This window comes from Musca domestica, unplaced genomic scaffold (genome assembly GCF_030504385.1).
Source record: "Musca domestica strain aabys unplaced genomic scaffold, Musca_domestica.polishedcontigs.V.1.1 39, whole genome shotgun sequence".
Taxonomy (NCBI): domain Eukaryota; kingdom Metazoa; phylum Arthropoda; class Insecta; order Diptera; family Muscidae; genus Musca; species Musca domestica.
Genome location: NW_026712326.1, coordinates 8833797 through 8860008, shown reverse-complemented (window position 1 = coordinate 8860008; position 26212 = coordinate 8833797). Strand labels below are relative to the sequence as shown.

General features: G+C 35.3%; 1 protein-coding gene across 1 annotated transcript in view; it reads right to left on the bottom strand.

The window, feature by feature from the left end:
- LOC101895731 (uncharacterized) overlaps positions 1-26212 on the bottom strand; it is a 134832-nt gene that overhangs the window by 60888 nt on the left and 47732 nt on the right. The window contains 2 exon segments of the mRNA XM_059126464.1: positions 242-343; positions 460-696. Coding sequence (XP_058982447.1) covers positions 242-343; positions 460-588 — 231 coding nt within the window. The 5' untranslated portion in view covers positions 589-696.

Genomic DNA, 26212 nt, shown 5'->3' with positions numbered 1-26212 from the left:
CGTCCTGGAATACTAAAAACTAGCAAACCCTATTGTAAAGCCTTCGGACTTCCTTTTCTACATTACGACCTCGGCTCTATCATATCGTATAAGAGACTTACATCAAATAGATCCTTTTAGACCACATATCACAGTAAAGGACTATAATGTAAACATATCCATCGATTTGCCCTGGTTAGTGTGCCAAGTAAAATATTAACCATGTTCATGACAATCAAAATATCTCATGTCTCAAACTTACCTTTTTCTCCAATTCTCTGGCACGAGATTGTAAATTTTCTATGGCTTCGATATCCTGACGACTGCCCGAGGAGCTGAGTGTACGAATTTGTGCCAAGGTTTCCTGTAAAAACATCATATTTCACATTTCAGTGATTTCAATTTTTTTTTCAGTTAATCCAAAACTAATTTATTAAATTTATTGCCACTTGAACGACAAACGCCTCGAGGCTTACTTACCTGATGTGCTCTCTCGATTTCCGCACGACGCGTTTCCGCATCTCGTAATTGCAGGCTTAACGAGTCCATCATACCGTTACCGGTTGTCGTCTGATGCAGTTGTGTGTGGTGCATTCTTTCATATGGCATTCTCTGAGCAGATATGAATCTGCTACAAATGCCAGTTCGAGAGTTGTCCTTAGTTAATTGTGTATGGATGTATGTGTGTGTGTAGATGTGGTCTATATTCTAAGGGGGCTGCAAAGAAAGAAGGACGGAAGGAAAAATATAAAAGATTAGAATCGGATAACAATTTAAAAAAATATTAAATTCTATAACCATTATTGAATATAGTTATCAGTGGACCCATTTCTCAGAAGAATTGAAATATGCTTGTTAACGTCAAAGTTTGCGCTACCTAAGATCTGGTAACTCTTCTGCTATTTTGCCAACATCATTGTGTATTTTGCCTTTGTCGAATAATTCGTTAAGATAGCTTCCCATATTGTGCAAGTTTCAATAGGTCGTTTGGACTTGCAAATTCGACTAAATCAAATACACATACATTGTTGAAAAATGACGGACAAGAAGAAGAGTAGTTCTCTGATCGTGTTGATGGGACACCATCGATTAATTATTTATCGAGGTCGATGGGGTCAATTTCGATGTCATCATCCAAGATGTTGGGCAGATTCTCAACATTTCCCTACATAAAATATTTACTGTATCATTGAATTTGGAAATCTTTGCGTTTTCTTTCATTTCTTGTAATATTGTCCTGTAATATTGTTTCTATGGATCGGTTGGTGAAATTCATCCCGACTACAACCGAATAGCGCCAGTATTCCCCGACGTTTTCGATATTTAATTATGTTTTCCATTCCATTGAATTTTTAATCTGCTTAATTCACAAAATCATTAAATCTGCAAAATTAAGTGGTAATTGTGTTTTATTCATGCAGAGGTACGTTCTCGTGGAATGGCTAAAATCTCTCAAAATAACCTGCGAAAAATGTATTCGATTTGTGGTACACGAGCATTTCTGCTCCAATTCTCAGGCAGAACTCTTCTTCACAAATAACAATTTTGAGATAAGTCTGTTCAAAAGAAGCTCTCTAGAAAAAAATTCTGGCAACCCTTGTTGTGTTTAGAAGTGTTTTTAACATTGTCAATAGTGACTAAAGTTTTATTTAAAATTCAATTGTTAATTGTATTGTTTTGTTAGTGATTTTGTGAATTTTTGAGTCACCCTACAAGTGCATTGTGATAATCAGTGATAAGACGTGTTATTTAAATAAATAAGCAACTATAATTTTTTGGTTAGCTTAGTGTGTTTACTTATTGTTTTGTCTTGCTTTGCTTTGTCGTGACGTTTGTGTTATACAGTTTGGTATTCATTGTTGTTAATACTGCCCTATACAGTTTGAAAACAACAATTAAAATTTGGTTTTAATAATTTGAAATTAAAGCATACTTTTCGGCATCTAAGTAAATTTATAATAATCTTCTTTCAATAATTTCATACCTGTAAAGCATAACTTAAGGCACAATAAAATGGAGTGTGTTTACAAATGTAACATAACAAACCTAAACGAAAGAGTATTAACCTGCTGGCTATGTGATAAACATGGTCATTTAAAATGTGCAGGATTTACCGGTAGACATTTTGACTTAATAACTGATCGTAAAAATGGGCTTCGTTGGGCATGTATCAATTGTAGGTCTCTAGAAGTTGACTTTTATCGTCTTTTCAAAGAGTCTAAAATTGAAATAGCTGCCATGAAGAAGGACTTCAACGCAGTTCACACAAGGCTTGAAAATTTTGAAAAGCTTTTTATGAACTTTGAGTATGTTGATGGTTCTCCAAAACGTAAAAAGTCCTCGGCAATTGCTTCTGGTGAAAATTTAATAACTTTAAATTCACCATCTGTGGCTCCGCCACGCAAAAACCTGGGAACTTTACACACAGAGAATCAACTCGCGCCTCCGGCGCTATACTCATCTGTATGCTCTAATTTAAATCCTGCAACAGCTTCGAGTCCTAGTGTAAAGACTCCGGTTGAAGTCCGATCTTCAGAAGTTACCCCTAATAATCCACAGATTCCGCCTCCAATAGTCATATGTGCTCCAGAAAATGCTCCTTCTACTAGTAATAACGATTTAATCGTAGTTGCTCCCAGAAAAAGTATATTTGTTTCTAGACTACATCCTAGTACTTCTGTAGATAACATTAGTAATTATATCAAGTCCAAAATTCAAAACGTTCTTGATAATGATTATAACATTTCGAAATTTAACTCATCTATACCACCTGATTTATCATCATTTAAAATAACGGTTCATTCTAAATTGTATGATCTAATGTTAAAAGATTCTTTTTGGCCAGACGGTACATTGGTAAAAGAATTTGAATTTAGAAAAAGGCGAAATTTTGTAAAACCAATAACGCTACCTTCTGATTCGAATGTCCCAAAAAACTAAATAAATCTATATCTTTGCTTTATCAAAATGTTAGAGGCCTAAACACTAAACTTAAAAATACATATTTAAAGTCTTTTGAATCAGATCTTAAAATTCTCGTTTTTACAGAAACTTGGCTTAAACCGGATATCCGTGATACTGAAATCTTATCCGATCAATACCAACTTTTTAGAAATGATAGATTAAATAAAGTTGGTGGAGGGGTACTCATAGCAGTTCACAATTCCATTTCCTCTGAGCGTGTTATGCTTACTGATAGTCAAGATGTTGAATTTGTATGTGTGAAATTATCTTACATTAACCAAACTATTTACATAACATGTTCGTATATTCCTCCAAATTCTGATTCAAACATTTATTTAAAACATTCTGAATTAATTAAAAACGTTTCACATATTCACTCGCCAAATTCTGAATTAATTTGTCTTGGAGATTTTAACTTACCAAATACATCGTGGATCCTTGATGATGACACGGCACATTATGTACCTGTTTCGTCAACAGTACGGTCTAACGATATGGAAAATTTTTGGCAAAATATTTTTGACCAAGGTCTATATCAACTCAATAATATTTATAATTTTAAAGGTAAAATATTAGACTTAGTGTTTTCTTCATCCGTTAATACTTCATTAAGTAAATGTTCACCTTTTGTAGAACCGGAAGATAAATATCACCCAACACTTGTCATAGACCTTGAACTTAATATTCAAACAAATTATGCGAAACCACAAACTAAGCCTCACAAATTAAATTTTTCTAAGACTAATATTAATCTCCTTCGTTCTATATTGTCCAATTCAAGTTGGTCTCATGAAGGTGACATTGAATTGCAAATTTCAAATTTTTATATCGTACTTAAAAATGCGTTAACTATATCAGTTCCATTATTGAAGTTCTATTCTGACTCAGGACCAGTTTGGTTTACCCCACATCTTAGGCGCTTGCGCAACATAAAAAGTAGGTTATTTAAAAAATTTAAAGAATGTAATACCACTTTAAATTATACAAAATATTCACAAGCTCGAAGTAAATATAACATTGAAAATTTAAAGTCTTATTCGATTTATTTAAGAAAAATGAAAAATAACTTTCAGAAGAGTCCTAAAAGCTTTTATAAATTTGTAAATTCAAAACGTAAAGTCCGCGAATTTCCTAGTAGCATGAAACTTGGTTGCAGGGAATCAGGGGACCACCTTGAAATAGCAAATTTGTTTGCTGACTTTTTTCAAAATACTTACTCTAAGCCTTCATGCAATCATAATGACAATTATGCTTATAATATTAGTAGATTAAATTATTTCCCCCAAATTATTCTGTCTGAGGAGGAGGTTTTAAATGGTCTTCTATCGTTAAAAAGTAGTAATTCCCCTGGTCCTGATGGAGTACCTGCTTACATTTTAAAGTCATGCGCATATGAGCTTTATTTACCTCTAACCACTATATTCAATTATTCTTTGACATCTGGTTATTTTCCTCAAGTATGGCGATCTAGTTTTATTATTCCTTTGCATAAAGCTGATAATAGAAGTGTCATCGAAAATTATAGGGGTATTGCAAAATTAAGTGCAATACCGAAATTGTTTGAGTTTTTAGTCTCGCGTAGACTAACGCACTTTGTTTCGTCTATAATATCGCCTTACCAACATGGATTTGTAAAGGGTAGGTCAACTGTAACTAATTTATTAGAACTTATATGTTCTGTACACAGGGGGTTTTCAATAAAATGCCAAACTGATATTATATATACTGATTTCAGTAAGGCTTTTGACAAAGTGGATCACTTATTATTATTACATAAACTTGACAAAATGGGTTTCGCAACATTATTTTTATCATGGATATCATCTTATTTGCAAGGGCGTACACAGAGAGTTTCTTTCAATAATGTTCTTTCTAAACAGATAACTGTGTACTCTGGTGTCCCCCAGGGTAGCCATTTAGGTCCTCTACTTTTTGTATTGTATCTAAATGACCTTCCAACGGCTATACGTTACTCTAAGATCCTAATGTTTGCTGATGATGTCAAACTTTTTTGTAATATGGACTCTCACATTAGTTCCCTTAACTTGCAACATGATATCTACTGCCTTGTTAATTGGTGCAGTGTTAATGGTATGACGCTAAATCTCAAGAAATGTAAAAAACTGTCTTTGTTTAGAACACAACCTTTTAAAAGTGATTACCTCATTGGTTCTTACAAATTGGACAATGTAGACTCATTCGTTGATCTTGGTGTAATTTTAGACAATAAATTGCGTTTTAATTTGCATATTGATTCATGTGTAAATAAAGCCAAGTCATTGCTGGGTTTTATAAAAAGATGGTCAAAAGAATTTGACGATCCTTATGTGACTAAGCGTTTATTTATTAGTTTGGTTCGGCCCACTTTAGAATACGGTTGCGTATTGTGGAGTCCTTTTTACAAAACATATTCTGCTAAATTGGAATCAGTACAAACCCAATTTCTTTTATTTGCTCTCAGAGGATTAGGATGGGATATAAATGATACACTTCCACCATATGAGAATCGCCTAAAACTAATTGATCTTCCGACACTGGAAAAGAGACGTTTAATGTTAAGAGCTTTATTTATTATAAAACTTTTGCGTGGCGAAATCGATTCACAGTTTTTAACCGGTGAATTAAATTTTAATATTCCTGCTCGTAATACTCGAAATTACATACCACTTAAACTTTGCTTGGCTAAATCCAATTATGAATCTTATAATCCTATGAGATCTTTATGTGATATCTACAACAAATTATATAACGAGATATCATTGACAGACCCTTTGCATGTCATTAAACACACTATTTTACATCTTTAGTATTAAAGCAAGTAGTTGCCAGATTCTCTACTCTTATCTGTTATATGTTGTTTTATTTCCTGTGTGTTGTCTTTATTTGTGAATTTAAACAACCGGCTGATGTATAACTGTAGCTGGTTTCCCTAACGCACTAACCCTCCATAGTTCGGACTATGGGGTGTACGCGCTCCCTACGTAATTGGGAGGTGGCCCCCTCGGTCGGCAGGGGCGGGTGAGTGTGGCGTTGGGACCGATCGAAAAAAAAAAAAAAAAAAAAAAAAAACAAATATTATCCTTCATCGTTGAAAAATACCAGTTAGAGCGCTGTTTTACCCCTGTGCTGAACATATCCGTATATGCTGATCAAGATCTATATTTCCAACTACCTTTACAATCATTTCATGACTCGTCCCAACTTCTTCGCGTTTCCGCGAGAAATATATCATTAAACCAGGGCCTGCGCTTTCGTTATCAGCCTTTGATTATCTCAAGGGCCCTTATGCTTGGATGTAACTGGCAGATCCCAAATCAAATAAGTCCACTCACATTGGACTTCTTCTTGGTCCTGGTTAAAAAGTCGCAGACTTATTCGAGTCCTTGGTTTCTCTTGGCTAAACTAACATTTTTTGGTTGGGACCCAATAATCCGTGTTTACTGTAAGTTCTCCAAAGATGATCACCCATCTGGACATGTGGTCAATCTTTTGTTTTAGGAGGCAATCTTATATTGGCTCAATGATTCTACGACCATCATATGTAATTTGAAAACACAGTAAGGAAATGTCAAAAGTCGGGCGGGGCCAACTATATGATACCCTACACCACTGTGCGAATTTAGTAGACCTCACGCAACAAAAATGTTTATATTGGGAATTTATGTAAAGTAAATCCTACCAACTATATATAGTGCATGATATGACTTCGATAAGCGTAACTTAAAAAAAATATATTAATTGGAGCAATAGATATATCGGACCGAATTTTAGCAAATGGTAAAATTCGGTTGAATATAAAAAACTATCCAATTATGGCTGATATTACATATGCAGGGTGATATGAAAAAACTGTAACCAACTTCAGACTTCTGTCATTTCAAAGCCACTCGTACGTCAACTGATAAAATTATTCCAGTGACAGCTCATTATATTGTTTACAAGCGTACAAAAGCATTTTGGTGAGAATTTTTCAGAAAACAAGTTATTCGTGATGGAATTCGAACGTTATAGTGTGATTTCTTTATATTTGACTGGAAAACCACAAAGGGCTATCGTTAGAGCACTTCAGCATTTAAATGTGAATAAATCTTTTGTATCTCGTACCATCGCTCGTTAGCGTGATACTGGTAGCGTAGCCCGAAGTCAAGGAAGTGGACGGAAGAAAACAGCAACATCAGCATAAATGGTTCGAAAAGTAAAGAAACGACTTGATCGCAGTGGCCAAAATGTCTCGTGAGCTGAACATATCGCAATAATCCATTCGGAAAATATTGAAAAATGAGCTCGGGGTAAAGCCATTGAAATTCCAAAAAGTGCAGAAAGAAAATAGACTCAAAAGAGCTAAAGAGTTGCTTCGCTTGGCCGAAAGTGGTGAACTGCCGAATTTAGTTTTCTCCGATGAGAAAACATTTGTTGTCTAGCAGTTTGTAAACTAACAACATGATCGTGTTTACTTGCCAAAGAGGTCAGCTGAAAATGTGCACCTTCTGTTGTCCATCAGAACTCAAGTGCCGGCAATGGTGATGGTGTGGGTCGCCATAACAGACGATGGTCGCTCTCCGCTCGTATCAATCGACCGTGGCATCAGAATAAAAGCCGACGCAAACATTTTGGCCACAGACCTTGGACATTCCAACAGGACTCAACACCATCGCACTCAGCACGCGCCACCCAATAATGGTTACAAAATGAGCTTTCTCGCTTCATTTCCAGAGCACAATGGACACCAAAATCTCCGGATACCAATCCATTGGACTATAGTGTCTGGAGTATTTTGGAAAGCTAGGCTGGCACTAAAAATGCCAAAATATCAATCACCTCAAGCAAGCGCTTCGCCGGACCAAAATACCCCAGAGCAACATTCGGACAGCGTGTGACGCTTTCATTGGCCGTTTGAAGGCTATAATTCGTGCCAAAAGTGACCAATTCGAACAAATCTAAACTTATTCTAAAATTTGATGCTATTTCCTACATTTTTGGCTTTCATTCAATAAAATTTAAAAATAAATGTAAAACTGTGGCGTTTGACTTTGTTGCAGTTTTTTTTTTATCTCACCCTGTATGGTGAACAATGACCATAAAATCGGATGATTATATTTATCGAAGTAATAAAAAAATCTGAACCGATCTCGATAAAATTTGGCAGAAGTATTTTCGAGCAGTAACTGATGCGCAGTATCAAATATCATGTGAGGGACTTTAACAACAAATCGGATGAAAGATATATATGGGAGCTATAACAATATCTGAACCGATTTCAACAAAATTTGAAGCACTTGCTTTCAGGATGAATTCCGTCGGAAGTGGCAAAATTTAGTCCATGTGGGCTGATATTAGTCATTTGGTGCACAAAAAACCTGATATCGGATAATGATACATATGGGAGCTATATCCAAATCTAAACCGATTTTGACAAAATTTTAAATACATATTTCTGAGCTGTATCTGGTACCAAATACCATTGTTGCCGAATGCATATAACGAATATGAGGGACGTGGAACCCTAAATCTGATGGAACATATATATGGGAGCTTTAGCTATATCTGAACCAATTTTCATCAAATTTGTCGTACTTGGGTCATTTGAACTGATATTCGCCATTTGGTGCACAATTAACCCGAAATCGGTTGAAGATATATGTGGGAGCAATATAGCAATAGGGTTCATCCTTGGGCCAAAAATATTGTTTGGGAAATTTCATCTTAAAAAAATAATTAATTTTGTTCACAAAAATGCATGGACGGACTGACATGCATAAATCGACTCAAAAAGTAATCCTCAAAAGTAACCAATTTTTATCTTTAAAAAATTCTAATGATTTGTGTTTTATTTCTTTTTAACATAAGTGCATTGCTATGCAGACAGGCAAGTTGCAAGTACCTATTTCCAATGTGAACGCATTTATTTAAAATTCTTCATTGATAACTTGGAGAACTTTTGTATGAGATGCACAGCATTTAACCTAACCTTGATATTATGTTCTACTTACGAAGATCATTCTTCTTCGTCGTCTTGAATTACAAACATAAATATTTAATTCGGTATTATCTCGAGTAGGTTATTATGCTGTTGTGTTTGACAACTTTGCATCAGACGAATAAAAAACTGTTCGAAAGGGGGTTAAGGTACTGTCGCCATCGTCGTCATCGACAGATGACAATGGCGACTATGATGATGTTGACGAGGATGATGACGATGATGTTTGAGATGACCTCAGTTGATTTGAAATAGTTTTGCTGGGTTAAGTTGATAACCTAAATACCGACATGTTGCATGTTAACGAGTATTAATTTAATATGACAAATTCAAGCATTTAAGTGAAAACGCTCGATAGTGTCTGAGCGAAATGTCTAAATGGAAAATAAAAATGTTTATGTGAAAATCGCTAAATTGATATTACTGGAGTTTCTACTGAACATACCCCACATAACATTATTTCTTATTATTTTCCATTCTTAATACTCTCTTTCTCTTGTTATGATAATAGTGTTTTTATGTCTAAAGAGTAAGAAGTATTAGGCAGGTTAAGTTCGCAAATGGGCCATGTAGGTACACTTTTAGCCCCCAGGTTCGATATTTTGACGATTTAAAAATCAAATTCGGTATTTAAAATTGGTAAATTTGTTGTTCAAAATTCTATATTTAGAATTTGTAAATAGTTCTACCTCCTATGACGGAGATTTGTCTATATAACTCCACATTTTCTGATGGACCTCGTATTTAAGCTATATTTTTAACGAAATAGTTTAAAATTCGGTTCATAGATTTCGTAATGGGTTCTACCTCTTGTGGAAAAAAATTGTCTGATTTCCCGAATCCCCCATATATAACTGTTCTTCCCGATATTAAGTACTTTGACGACTTAGATTCGGTTCATAGATTTCGTAATGGGCTCTACCTCTTGTAGAAAAAATTGTCTGATTTCCTGAATCCCCCATATATAATGGTACCCCCCGATATTAAGTATTTTGATGACTGTGATTACATTTTCAAGAGAATTGTGCAAAATTTGGTAATGGGTTACACCTCCTGTGGCAGATCATTGTCTATATAGCTCCACGTTTTCCTATAGCCGCCATGTGACGGTGCCTCCTGATATTCGGTATTCTGATGATATAAAGCACATTATGTAACGCAATTGTCCTGTGCCAGATCACTGTTTATAGAGGTTCACGTTTTCCTATTGCCCCCATATTTCGATATTTCTCGATATTCGGTATTCTCATAAATTTAGTCTAATTTTTATGGGGAATCATTTAAAATTCGTTATATAGAGTTTGTAATGGATTATGTCAACTTATATCACTAATAAAGCGGTATTATAGCCACAGAGTATTTTCAAATACCAGATCTTGGTCTTTAGCTTCTAAATATGCCTGACTGCGGGGCAATGGGCCTACACGGACGAAGGCTTTAGACACTATTCTTTATATTCACTCACTAGAACGGTACGAAATGTATTAAAAGGCACTGAATATGGTACACTTTTGTATTTGAGGAAGTAGTAGAGCTAGAAATTTAATACGATGGTTACTAATGGAGTGCATGATAGATGTACTAGAAAGTTTTTGGAAATTCGAACTTTATATGTACGAAAAGTACTAAAATGTACTACATTTTGGAATGACAAATAAGCTTGAGGAGTAGAGTCAATGTAAGGAGGTAGATTTGGAAATGTGTACTCATGAATACGAAAATTACTAAACAGTACTAAGTTTAGTACAATTTGAATTTGGAGAAACGAATGGAGCTGGAATTCTGAAATTTGAAATTAACATTACTGGCAGAGTGTAGGATTGAGATATGGGGGAAGTTGTTGAAATTTGTACTCATTTGCACGATAAGTTCTAAATGGTTCTAAATTTGGTACAATTTCGATTTGGGTGAACCTATAGAGCTAGAATTCTTTTGAAATAAAGTTGCTATTGAGTGCATATAGTTTTGAAAATTCGTACTTGTGTACTAAATGGCACTAAATTTTGTGTGAACCGGTAGAGTCAGAATCCAGAAATTTGAAAAAAAGATTTCTATTGGACTGTATGATGTAGGTAGTTACGAAAATTTGTCCCTAAGTGTACCAAATTATACTAAATTTTGTACAATATGGATTTGGTTGAAGCAATAGAGCTGGTGTCCTGAAAATTGGGAATAAGATTGCCCTCGGAGTGTAAGATTGGGATATGTAGGTAGTTTTGGAAAATTGTACTTATGTGCACCCTACACACTGTTTGTGTGTTTAGATTTGGAGGTGGTTTTGGAAACACGTACTTAAAAGGACTATATTGGTTTTTGGGTAAGGGATCAAGTTGGAATTCTACAATTTGTCATTAGGATCGCTTTTGGTACGGTTTGGTTTATACTTGACTGGGGATTTGGAAATATGTACTAAAAGTACTAGAGCTAGACCCCTTTATCTAAGACTTGAAGAAAATCTACCCTAGATATTATAGCGGACATTCACTACCGGCGCAATAACGACCAACACAGTAAATTCAAGTATGAATCATATGAGTACCAGGTCATAAGGGGATTAATGGTAATTAACGGGCAAATTCACTGGCGAAATATGCCAGGAGTTTAGAGGATATAAATCTAAAAAGTACGAAGCCTCTAGCGGGGATACAACTGGAGTTTAGGGTTTGAGCAGGGACACATCCCTATGGAACAACCAGATTATAAAAAAATTCACGAAAGTCCCATGGGGGAATCGAATGAGGACAAACCAAATAACTTACTATTATTAAGATAAGCTAAAACTAAGCAGACTAACGGGTGTAATTCCGGTTCATCTAGGATTTCTTTGCTATTGCCCAGATTTCACAAACTTAGGAAAGATACACACAGATCTGGGAAAAGTGGGGGGGAATAGATTTTAAAAATATATGGTCTTTAAAAAATGCAGAATTGCAAACTAAATAAGTCTAAATTGTATTGTACTATAGCGTTTTAAGGTCTTTTCGAAGAAAATATAGGTAAAGTACTGGGTATTGTCCCGATGAAGCGGTACCTGGTATTTAATATCATTATTTTAATTAACAGAGCTTTGGAATCGGAGTCGTAATACAATCCGGTATTTGATATTACAAACAAGATTGAGCAGTCGGATTCTGGCAATTCTATTGGAGTCGGAGTCGTGAAAAAAAAACTTGACTACGACTTCGTATATATTATTCCGATTTTAGTAGATTATTATTGAATTGCTTGGTTATTTGTATATAATATTTTTGTACAAAATACTTTGTACATACTTTTGAGTGCGGTTCAGGCGGCGGTATAATCTAGCAATAAAAAAATATTCTAAAATTACATATATCCCAGGCGCCATAAAATATTGCATGTGTACAATTCAGTGATCTTGTGCGCAGACGTATACGACAATGTGTGAGATATAAAGGTTATGACCCACACGCACAAATAACGATGCGCTTATGCAAGACCACGTGAGAGAAATGACAAGCACCCTCGCAATGTTCTCCATTCAATATTACAATAGCTAAGAATAAGTGTGTGGCTGCGATTAGGTTAAGTTAGATTATTTTTACTAATACTTTATTTAAACATATTTTTAAACAAAAAATCATAATGGAATCAACAATCGAACAATAAGGTTGTTTTCCTTTCTCACTTTACATTGATCCAATCGACCTGGATAGAAAATCTAATTGACAACCGAAGAACGAGGTTGGATTCCTTTCTCATTTTTTTTAATTTTTAATTTTTTTTAATCAGCCAAAATTTTGATGGATGCTGACAAAAAACTTCCAATTTATTTGATGGCGCATTATCTTTATCCTAACTATACTGTAAAATCGGAGAAAATTATATTAGGTTGAGTAAATGTGGATATATAGATAAAATAATATTTGATGTAGGTTATTAAGGGTGTTCTTTTGGGAGAGTATATAATATTTATCAATGATGTTGGTAGAATTTTACATCTTGCAGGTAGCTATGGCTATATTCGACTAAATCGGAAACGAGTTTATTCAATTTTTTGAAAGTTTGTCCTTAGGCTGGGTTTCCAAACAATCGAGTGGAAATATCCCTAAAATTCTAAGTCGATTTAACAATGTCCGTCTGTGTGCTTGTCTATTGAAATCACGTTGCAGCCCACATCATTTGATGTACAGCTTCAAAATTTGGCACAAATTTTTGCGTCTAGAATTGTTGTTTTAAAAATGAGATATATCGGTTCACGTTTTCGTATTGCCCCGATATAACAGTATCTCCCTATATTAGGTATGTTGATCATTTTCGCCACATTTTTTCACGAATTGGTCTAAAAAATGGTTCAAATACCATTTTTCGTAATGGGTTCTAGATTCAGTGGCAGAACATTGTATGTATAAGTCCACGTTTTTCTATAGCACACATATAATGATAACCACCGATATTCGGTATTTTGATAATCGTACTTACATTTACCACGAAATTATTTCAAATTTGGTATTTTAGAAAATCTGGTAGATAACAATCCTTGAGGTTCCCTTTCCCCCACATAACGACCTCACCCACGTTGTTTTTTTTTTTTTTTTTTTTTGTTTCTGAAAAGTTAACAGCATTATCCAAACGGTCTTACTGGTATTTGTAATATAAAATAGAACACGTTGGAATTCAGATACTTTTATGTAATAATGTTTTCTTTACCCAATTGTGGAGGATATTAAAAGTTCGACCCGGCCGAAATTAATGTTTTTTTTACTTCTTTCTATTAAAAACTTAAACATTGTGGGAGAGGAGTTCATATTCAGTAAAACCTTTACTGCTTAAGTCCAAACCGGAATCTTATCAAAAATGGGAAGCCCTGGTTTCAAATGTCCTCCAATTTCCGACCATTTGGCTAAATCACTCAATGTAGCACTAGGACCCAATGACCCAATATAAAGATATTTACTAATTTAAGGTATTGTGACGTTTCTTACCCCATTTTCACTTCAATGTGCTACAACTTGGTTTATTGGATTGGTAAAAAATACAAATCTATCTCGAACAAGTAAAAAAGCTGTAAGATAGGCCGGGCCGTTTGAATACCCTCCACCATTTGGAACGAATTTGGCAATTCTCAAAAACAATAAAATCCAAATTTGAAACATTTCCGGTGAATAATGTCGCTAAAATCATCAAAATACCGAATATCGGACGGTACCGTTATATGGGGCTCTTCGAAGACGTGGACCTGAACAGACAATTCTCTGTAGTATCCATTACGGACTTCAAATACCAAATTTGAAACAATTCCGGTGAATAATGTCGCTAAAATCATCAAAATACCGAATAACGGGAGATACCTTTATATGGGGGCTATACCAAAACGAGGACCTACATGGCCCATTTTCAATACCAAAATTCCTACAGACATAACATACATTTGAGTAAAATTTTATCAATCTACTTCAATTCGTTCGGAAGCTAGAGTGATTTCCACAGACGGACAGACGGACGGACATCGCTAAATCGACATAGAATTTTATGCTGATCAAGAATATATTGGAATTGCATTGGAATTTACAGCATTTAAAGGCAAATCGATTTTGGGTATTATTTAAGTTTTCGACTTTAAGAAAAAAAGAAAACTTAACATAAATCTGTGTTTTAAACTCCAATCTTCCATTCACGTATATCGTCGAAATTACCATTTGAGCGTAAGCAACGTGGCGCTTATAAATTCAAATGTTCTTTGACCTGACAAATCTGACCCATGGCGACCATCATTTCTTTTTTGTCTCGTTGCTATTACTTGGGGATGGACAAAAACAAATATGATTATGACAATGATTTGAATACAAAACAGACAGAATTAATCTGCATTTTAAATACATCTCGGTAATTCGTAAACATAACCAAGCGAATACATGGCATCCTCAAGATTCTCAACGTCGCCCAGTTGACTTTTTGCTAGAGATTCTTGTGGGTTTGTGTGTTTGTTTGTCTGTATGTGTGTGAATGCGAGTGGGTAGGATTATGGCGATGCCTGGAATAAGAATTAGCCGTCTTATGCTTAACATAGTAATTAACCTAAAGTTCAAAGGTCAAACACAAGGAAGAACACTAGCACAGAAGCACACAGATATATCCCTGCATACGTATGTATGTGTGTATGTATGTGAATAGTTGTACAAACTATTTATGCTACCACTTACAACGGATGATAATAAGGAAAAGCTGAAAAATAGAAAAAAAAAATAAATTGTTTCATCCTTAGAGCTGGACGATTCCTAGTTTCTCTGCGAAGAAGTCTTGGCAATCCGGAGGATGTACATTCGAAACAGTTGCTAAAGACTTCACAGAAGATATAAAACTAATAGTTTTTCCAGCTTTGTTATAATTACACCCAAGATAGCACGAAGTGTCATGCTGTTGAACGGACATGAAACTTGATAGTGTCAGCGCAAATGCATTTAACATGACAGGCGGCACAAAAATCTCAAAATTAGGAAAAACATTTAAATGCATTCACATTTACCTATGTTTTTGGTAAAACTACTTACTAATTTTCTCACAATGTCTTGAATACTGAAAAACGGTACATTCTTTCGATGTAAATCAGTAGGATTAGACCTTACTCGCATAGGGAACACTAGTGCGATGGCCTGTAAGGGGAAAGAGAACTACGCAAAATAAGCTATATAGCAACAAATATTTGATAATATTGAAAACCATTTTCAAAAGTAATTACTACCCCCTTTCAATCCAAGGTCCCACCTTAGGGACAATTTAAAAAAAAAAAAAAAACATTTTTGAATACACCAAATACCGAAACTAAGAAATCGACAATATATCAAACAAACATAAGAATTTCTTAAAAGCTGTAGTTATATATTTTACATAATTTGGTAGGACCATCGAATTACCGTTTTTAGACCCAGAGGTATCTGTGTTTTAGCAATGTCCGTCTGCCCTGCTGGTGTATCCGATTTGGTCTCGACACAACGCATTATTAAAACCTCAGCCATATGGCTAGAGAGGGTATATACCATTTTATATGGCCAAAATGTGCCCTATCGAAATAGATCGACGTTTTAGACTCTAGTTCTCTTTGGATCAAATCCGTTTCAAGATATTTGGAGTCGATCTAGCGATGCCCGTTCGTCTGTCTGCCGGTCGGGCTGGTGCGCATTATAAATCTCGAAGGGAGTATCCTGTTTTTTCCAAACTTGATTCATCGTAATATTAATGTCAAACTTAGGTCTAGTTCGAAGATGGACAATATCTATCCACCCCCTCTGGTAACTCACCAACAAAAGGTCGAAATTTTCAAAAAAAAAATTTTTTTGCTGCACAGAAATGGAATGTATGATCCGATTCTACTTCAACTTTGAGAATCCTAATAGTTTCTTTATTGCTAGGTCAGGTCCGAAAATGGACAATATCGGTCCACTCCATTAAGTTCCTCTCCCACAAAGGGTCAACATTTTGAATGACTATAACTCTTAGAAAATGTGATGTAAGAGCCCGATTGTCTTCAAATTACGCACATCACAATATTTTTATTAACCCCAAGTCTGGGTTGAAGATGGAATATATCGGTCCACTTCTTCTGGAAGCTCTCCAACAAAGGGTTAAAATTTTGAATTTACATGAAGCTCATAAAACGAGAAATTTACATCTGATTCCATTCACATCTCAATATTTCTATCAACACAAGATCTGTTATAAAGTTGGTATAGATCGGACCATTTCTTCTGGTACCTACTTCACAAAGGGTTCAAGATTTGAAAAACGAAACTCCCAAAGAAAGCGAAATAATCATCCAACTCTCTTTGAATTCCACACACACAAACATTTTTGCCAACACAAGATCTGTTGTGAAGATGATATATATTTGCCAATCCCTTCTGATACCGCATCCACAAAGCTTCACAATTTTCAATACTTTTATCTGTCACAACTTGCCAACCAAGTCGGCGATTCTTTACAACTTGCTATGTCTAAAAATTTCTCTCAACCAGAAACCTGAGATTAAAATGGGATTTATCGACATTTATTTTCTTAAAATTTTGCAGATACCAATATTTTTATCGAGATTAGATGAAGTATGATAATGGAATACTTCGGTCTGCTATACCCTGCTATTACCTCACGCATATTTCCACATTTTCCAAAAATTTGCACATATCTTATATAAAGTGAGCGAAGTAACCAATACAGTCCAAACCTGGCAAGTCGCAATATTTATATCATATTTATTTAGGTCCGATGCGAAATGAATAGTAATGAATCATGGTCCTTATTTCTTAAAAATGAGGAAAGACGACGCCTTACCGTAAATTGAAATCGATATAGAATCATTTTTAATAAATTTTCGATAAGAAACAAAATGTGGTTTCAACAGGATGGTGTCACTTGTCATGCTATTTCAACGACAACATAATGGGGATACCCGAAGTCATTGGTTTACTTGGATTAACCAGCAACGATTGACGCTTTGGAATCAACATTCAACGTGTCATTGCTGGAATACGCCCTCAAATCCTTGAAAAGGTGGTCGAAAATTGGACCTTAAAAATGACATTTGTGCAAAATGGTCGTGGTGGCCTTTTAACGATGCCCGTTTGTCTGTTGAAATAATTATTACTAGCTGGCCCAGTCCGTGTTGCCGGTTCGTAGTTTTAGACTTTTATGCATAGTTTTTAAAGCATAATAATTCACAGATCTGGCTCACATAAGTGGCACAATTTTTAGTATAAATGATGACTCGACTAAATACAAATAAGTACGCATCGCAAAAATTTCAATACTGGTTCACGTATCAGGCGATTTATAGTGTTTTAAAAATCCTGATGATATTTTCAGCCAGAGGTTTTAATTTGAGAGTTAAAGCCCTAAATAATATAGCACATATATTAAAAAGCATACATCAACTGTTTATAACAGCCCCATGTAAGATGGTTCTCTACACCCAAAAAATAAAAATATAATTATTATATAAATATAATTAAAACCCTAGAAGTAAAATCAGGAGGTACTTTTAAATGGGCTGTCGATAGAGGACTCCAGCATTTGAATGTGAATTAATCTTTTATGTCTCGTACCATCGCTCGTTACCGTAATATTGGTAGCGTAGCCCGACGTCAAGGAAGTGGACGGAAGAAAAAAGCAACATCAGTAGAAATGGTTCGAAAAGTAAAGAAGCGACTTGATCGAAACCCACGTCGCAGTGGCCGAAAAATTGCTCGTGACCTGAACATATCTCGGCAAATATTGAAAAATGCAGAATATTATCGCGAAAGTATTCTGGAGGGTGTATTAAAGCCTTGGGCACGCAAAGATTTTGGCGGCATACCTTGGACATTCCAACAGGACTCAGCATCATCGCAATCAGCACGTGCCACCCAAGAATGGTTACAAAATGAGGTTCCTCGCTTTATTTCCAGCGAACAATGGCCACTAAAATCTCCGGATACCAATAATCCGTTGGACTATTGTGCCTGGAGTAATTTGGAAAGGAATTTCGGGCAGGTGACGGTTTCATTGGCCGTTTGAAGGCCATAATTCCAAACTTATTCTAAAATTCGATGCTATTTCCGACATTTTTTGCTTTCATTCAATAAAATTTTAGAAAAAATATGTAAAAATTATGGCGTTTGACTTTGTTGCAGTTTTTTTATCTCACCCTGTAATTATTTGAAAGAATGTGTTGTTTTTTCTATAATCTCAAATTACCAACATTTGAGGAATTTGAAAGAGGCTATATCATTTGAGGGAGGCTTTATCACAATGTACACCGACTTGATACATATTTTCTACTTCATGTAACCCCTACAACCGTATCAAATTTAAAACTCTATCGTAACTTTTGCGGAGCATAGAGCAAAATATTTGAAGACCTTTGTGTGTGGTTAAGCTATAAAAAATGTACCCTAAAAAGTTTTCCAATATTCGTCGACCAAACGATCTCTAATTTGACCGATTCGAGGTATTTTGAAGAGCTGGAAAGCATTCTCGAGGTTATGAATCATTAGTCAAAAAATTACAAAAAAAATCAATTTTATGATTTATTTTCTATTCCCCAGTATCTCTTTATATTCGTTATATCATCGTATGTAATTAAAGTTTCAATCCTCAGTATTATAAAGGTCTTAGCAATAATTTCTAAATCTAAATCCTATGTGAATTAATCTACATCCGTCTGTGTATGCGGCCGTTCATTAAAATCGCAATTATCGCAATATTTTGGTTTGTCCAGGACCCAACAGAATCAGAAAACTTCACACCTATTTTGACATTTACATAACATTTCGTGAGAATATATATATTCAGCTTATTCTCCGACCTCCTATTTAATTACTCATCACCACAATTATAGACATAAATAGATTTAGAGTATATATCGCCGAATTCCCAATGTTCTTAATATTTTCGTTAATTGGTAAGAATTGTTTTCTTAAAGCAGATACAAAAATTGGTACCCATCCTTTCACCATTAGTTAAACTAACTTGGTTTTTAACACCTATATCTTTTTTATTCATAAATTAAAGTTCTTCACAAAGTCAATATTTTATTAAACACAATCCACCAGTTAAATATTTGAGGTTAATTAAAAACTTGAATATTTGCCATAAATTATTTAGGATGTTTGTTAAAATATTTTCAGTATTTAATTATATGGGGATTTAAAAATAATTTTTATGGCTTTTGGTTCATTAAATATAAATGTTTTTTTAAATAAATACTACACAGAGTTCACCCAAAAAACACACGAACGCACTCACACACACACATAAAAATACTCGCACGTGAAATCCCTTTGGAAAAACAATAATGACTTTGTGGTGGTGTTTGTTTCTATGGTTGCATGTTAAGCCACTCAAAACGCAATTTTCAATTGCTGCTGTTGTTGTTGTAAAGGCAAATTAATGCTTTGTTGTAATTAATGTTAGATTAATGACGAAACAAAAAGCGAAAAGAACAACTATTTTTAATTACTTTATTATTTCAATTAACTTTGGGCAAAATTATGGCAAACTCGTGTTTATTTGTGGCCGGTCATTCACGAACTTCCGGCCAGGCTAGAAGGGAAGGCCCTTTCAACCGTCACAGCCATTCAACACTGACTAACTTTTTTCTATTCCTCTCTCACACACATGCACACATGCACACACACGCACTTGAGTTTTAATTTTATTGCCATAGAAAATATGAATTCACTTGACTCGAAGTTGACTCTCGAGTGCCGCCTTTCTTTTCGTCTATTGCCAGTTCCGTTCCGTTTTGTTTTTTAAACAAATAACAAGAATATTTTGCAAATATTTGCGAAATAATTTACTGGAGTAACCAACCACTCGGTAAAGTACCATTTTGTAAGTTAAACACTTGTGACTTGGATGCTTGTCTTGCCTTGTGGAGACTGTGGCGGAATTGCTCCAGTTTTATTATGGTGTGGCATTATTGCTGGACGAGCCGGCAACGTCCCCTTCGGGATATATCTTTGTTTTTTGGCAAATCAACAACGACACTTGACAACAAGGTTTGTTGAACTTTTTATTTTATCGCTCACATAGTACTTATAGATATATTGCCAATCGGAAAAACGCGCACACACATTCCAACCCAATGAAAATCCAAAGAAAAATAGAAAATCCTCATTTTCCCAAAAAAAAAAACGAATAATAATAAAGGGAGCACACAACACAGACTAGAATTTAGGACATAACGGCAGCAACAATAACAGCAAAAATGAAAATTACACCAAAAACTGCTGCCACCAAGTCCAAGGAAAGATATTCGCATAAATGTTCACGGGTTGGTTGGTTGGTTGGAGAGGAGAGACTGGCAAATTCCAAATAGACACTGACGCAATTTTTGCCAAAAACCAAAAAAAAAGAAAAAACTACAACAAAAGACAATCAACGACAAATGTTGATGTTTTGTTGTTTTTGTAATAAAGGCGTACAAACGCATGTTCTCCATGTCTGTTCAAATAAATTCAAAGAGTATCTGTGTATGTGTGTGCGCGTGAATGTTTGTTATCCCGTTAAGGATTACTCATACGTCTGCTCACACCATAAAACAATGGGACATATAGTCGCATAGTAATACACACTCACACACACTAGCAGAGAAATCCTGTTGACTGCTGTTTCTTGGCAAACAAAGTTGTAAAGTTTAATGGCCGCTAGATGGTGTTGCTTGGAAGTCTATTGGACTCCTGGGTATATTATAAAAAATAAAAAATCCAATAAATGTTAATTTTTAGTGCTTTGTTTTTAAAGAGGCAGGAAAGAGGTGTAGAATAAGTTTTTTAAACAAATGTTGGATCTGTCTGCTAACCCTTGCAAATATTCGTAAAAGAGTCACTTCTACTGTGAAACAGATTTTCAGCTAAATCGATAGGAAAATGTAACAAAGAACCTTAAAATTTAGCGTTCCTGAGAAACTTGGATCCATGGGCACTTAATGTAATAAAAGTTAAGCTCAAAATGATGGGGTTCCTTTGTATAGGGCCAAGGCTATATAAAAGCCTTAAAAACGTCTGGGCTAAGAACTAGAAACTCTTTTGAAGTTTTGATCCAAAACCCAAGTACCATCAAATTCAATTGGTATTTTCGGCAGTTCTTACTGCCGAAATTAAAAGAAAGTTTAGAGCTATTTTGAAAAAAGTGCTAAATTTTGGAAAATAAATATATATATTTTTTAGAAACCAGAATTGATGATATTTTTATGGTACATACTAAGTATACAGGGTGAGATGAAAAAACTGCAATTAATTTCAGACTACTATCATTTCTAAGCCACTCGTCTGATAGCTGTTAAAATTATTCCAGTGGCAGCTCTTTACAAGCGTACAAAAGCATTTTGGTGAGAATTTTCCAGAAAAAAGTTATTCGTGAACCACAACTGGCTATCGTTAGAGCACTCCAGCATTTAAATGTGAATAAATCTTTTGTGTATCGTACCATCGCTCGTTACCGTGATCCTGGTAGCGTAGCCCGATGTCGAGGAAGTGGACAGAAGAAAACAGCAACATCAGCGGAAATGTTTCGAAAAGTAAAGAAGCGACTTGATCGAAACCCGCGTCAAAGTGGTCAAAAATAGCTCGTGAGCTGAACATATCGCAATATTCCATTCGGTTGGCCACCAGAACTCAAGCGCCAGCCATGGTGATGGTGTGGGCCGCCATAACAGCCGATGGTCGCTCTCCGCTCGTATTAATCGACCGTGCCATCAGAATTAATGCCGAATATTATCGCGAAAATATTCTAGAGGGTGTATTAAAGCCTTGAGCACGCAAACATTTTGGCCGCAGACCTTGGACAATTCAACAGGACTGAGCACCATTGCACTCAGCACGCGCCACCCAAGAATGGTTACAAAATGAGGTTCCTCGCATCATCTCCAGCGCACAATGGCTACCAAAGTCTCCGGATGCCAATCAATTGGACTATTGTGTTTGGAGTATTTTGGAAAGCAAGGTTGGCACTAAAAAATACCAAAGTGTCGATCATGTCAAGCTAGCGCTTCGCCGGGAATAGGCCAAAATACCTCAGAGCAACATTCGGCCGGCGTGTGGCCGTTCATTAGCCTTTGAAGGCCATAATTCGTACCAAAGGTGACCAATTCGAACAAATCTAAACTTATTCTAAAATTTTATGCTATTTCCGATATTTTTTGCTTTCATTCAATGTAAGTTAAAAAAATGTAAAACTTATGGCGTTTAATTTTGTTGCAGTTTTCTTATTTCACCCTTTATATCCAATTTGTAATAATTTGTAATTAAAAACCAGTAAGGAAAGCTCAAAAGTCGGGCGGGGCCGACTATATGATACCCTACACCACTATGCATATTTAGTAGAGCTCTCGTAAAAAGGTTTATACAGGGCATTTCAGAGCTCTATAAGATATTTGGTACAAAATCAAAATCTATCTAATTCTATCGTAATATGAACCGGGTTTCTCCAAATTTTACGTATTAGCTTCTAGACTGAATTCGGTCTTATGTACGAAAATTCAGGTGATTTGTGCTGATATTGACCATTTAGTGCACGTTTAACCCGAAATCGGATGAAAATATATATGGGAGCTATATCCAAATCTGAACCGATTTCGATAAAATTTAAAACAGCTATTCCTGTGCTCCATCTAATACCTGGTACCAAATATCACGGTTGTGGAGTGAATATTACGAATGTATGGGACTAAAACACTAAATCGGATGAAACATATATATGGTTGCTATATCTATCTGAACCGATTTTCACTAAATTTGATATACTTGCTTCTAGGCTGAATTTGGTCCGATGTTCTAAAATTCAGTCCATTTGGACTTATATCGGCCATTTGGTGCACAATTAACCCGAAATCGGATGAAGATATATATGGGAGCTATATCCAAATCTGAACCGATTTCGATAAAATTACAAACAGCTATTTCTGGGCTGTATCTTACATCTGGTACCAAGTATCATTCTTATGGAGTGCATATTACGAATGTGAGAGGCTTAAACACTAAATCGGATAAAACATATATATGGGAGCTATAGCTGTTTCCGAACCGATTTTCTCCAAATTTGTTGTATTTACTTTAAGGCTAATCTCGGTCACATGTGCCAAAATTCGGGCCATTTGGGCCGATATTGGTCATTTGGTGGTCAATTAACCCGAAATCGGATGAAGATATATATGGGAGCTATATCCAAATCTGAACCGATTTCGATAAAATTTAAAACAGCTATTTCTGTGCTCCATCTAATACCTGGTACCAAATATCACGGTTGTGGAGTGAATAGTAGGAATGTGAGGGACTTAAAGATCAAATCGGATGAAAGATATATATGGGAGCTATAGCTATATCTGAACCGATTTTCTTACTAGATTTGATTTACTTGCTTCTAGGACGAACTCGGTTGGGTGTGCCAAAATTCAGGTAATTTGGACTGATAGTGGACATTTGGTGCACATTTAACCCGAAATCTGATTAAGATATATATGGGAGCTATATCTAAATTTGATCCGATTCTCACCAATTTCAATAGGGTTCGTCCTTGGGACAAAAAAATATTGTTTGAAAAATTTCATCTCAATCGGATAATAAATGCGACCTGCATTTTGTTCACAAGAATACATGGACAGACGGACGGACGGACGGACAGACGGACTGACATGCATGCATGATTCTATGAAGGTTCTCAAAAGTAACTATGGGTCTATCACGTTTCCTTCTCCATGTTACAAACAAATGCACAAAGACATAATACCCTTACCACTATGTGGTGTAGGGTATAAATAGTCTAATAATTGAGTGTGAGCGAAAAGAACATTTTTGACAATCGAGTTATTAAAAGTCGGAAATGGCGCACTCCATCATGTACCTCCTAGACAAAGGTCAAAATTGTGAATATTTATAAATCTTATAAAATGCGAACTAAACATCTGATTCATTCTAAACTTCACATATTCCAATATTTATACCAACATTAGACCCCTTGTGTATAAGGTACCTCTCCCACAAAGGAGTTAACATTTGCAATAGCCTAAATTGTCATAGAATGCGAAATAAGCCTTCGATTCTCTCCCATTTTCACACATCCCAATAGTTTCACTTACGCAATATCTAGAGGGAAGGTGATACATATCGCTCCACCCCTAGTGATACCTATACCAGAAAGGGTCACAATTTTCAATACTTATATCTCTCATAACTTGCGAAACGCGCCAGCAATTCTTTTCAATTTTGCTGGTTTTCCTCAACCAGAAATCTGGTATGAAAGAATATATAGGTCCACTCCTTCCCGTACCTCCCCACAAAAGATAAAATAATTTTGTTAACAAATATTTTGTATAAAATTAGAAATAAATGTTCGATTGCGCATTCCACTATTTTTATCAGTATTAGATGAAGTGGAATACTTCGGTCCATTAAATCCGGTATCTCACGCACATTTTAAGATTTTCCAAATATGTGTATATATTTCATTAAGATGGCTCGTTGTGATGTATATATCAGAATTACGAAATTGACATTTTTGATCTACGTCTTAGGATTGGTCACCAGTTTAAAGCAAATCGGCAAATCCGACAGATATTTCTATACCCTCCACCATATATTGTATGGAGGATATATAAAGTTCGTTATTTTTTGTCTCAGGTCAAGTTCGAGATGGGCTATATCAGTCGACGATATCCTCAGAAATACAATTGTCTATATAGGTCCACAATATCGTATATCCTCCATATATCGACACCTTCCGATATTCGGAAGTTTTAAGATTTTAGCAGAATTTTTAAAAAATTTATTTTTTTTGAAAATTTCCTAATTCGTTCCAAAGGGTGGTGGGTATTCAATGTTCGTCCCAGCCGAACTTACTGCTTTTTTTTCTTGTTTAACATTAAATTCTTATTGTTTTTTTTTTTTTTGCAATTATCCAATATCACTTTTGTCAGAAAAAAATCAGAAATTTTAAGCAATTATTTAATTACTAACTTTTTAAGTATCATACCTATTCGAAAACTCACAATAGCTCAAAATTGCTCCCTTCACTGTCTTTCTTTCATCAATCACTAAAGCGATTACAGAGATGAGCTATTTTATTGATTCAAATTCAACTTTGATGGTTCTGAACTATTCATTTTGTCTAACTACTTCCTATACGCTAAACGATTGAGTTCACTGTATCTTGGGGTTGTAGGATTGCCACAATAAACTCGCCACACTCATTTACAACTTCCAACCCCTCTGCTGGAAAATTAAATCTAAGTCGGGAATACTGCAGAAATAAGTATAGACTGACTGGCTGGATCAATTACGACGTTCTCGAAAATTTCCTCACCTACCAAAGAATCTGAGATGGTAGTGTGCTCCTAAAGACAAACCGGTCACCATCGGATTGCCGATGTTTATTATTCTGCTGGTCCTTTGCAAACTATTTCTAATAACCCTACAAGAGAAATTCCTAATAAAATAACTTATTAAGTTGTCTACCAACCACTTGTTGTTATTTGCAATATGTGTTTTTTTTTTCTTGTCGATAAAACGCCTACAAAAGCTTGTTAGCCCTTACAAGTACCACACCAAGAAAACAAAAAAAAAACAAATGAACATCAAACAGAAGAGCAACAATAATTATGACAAGAAAACCAAAAGAAAAGAAATAACAGCACTCCAAGTCAATATGAATTAAATAATCGAAGCTTCCTTATGTCAGGCCTGCCATAATTCTGCAGAAGCAGTAATTACTGGCGATAGACATTCCTTTCGACGAGAGTTTATTCGAGCGTAATTAGTTCCCGGGAAATAGTCCATGGAAATTATCGATGTATTAACATTTAAT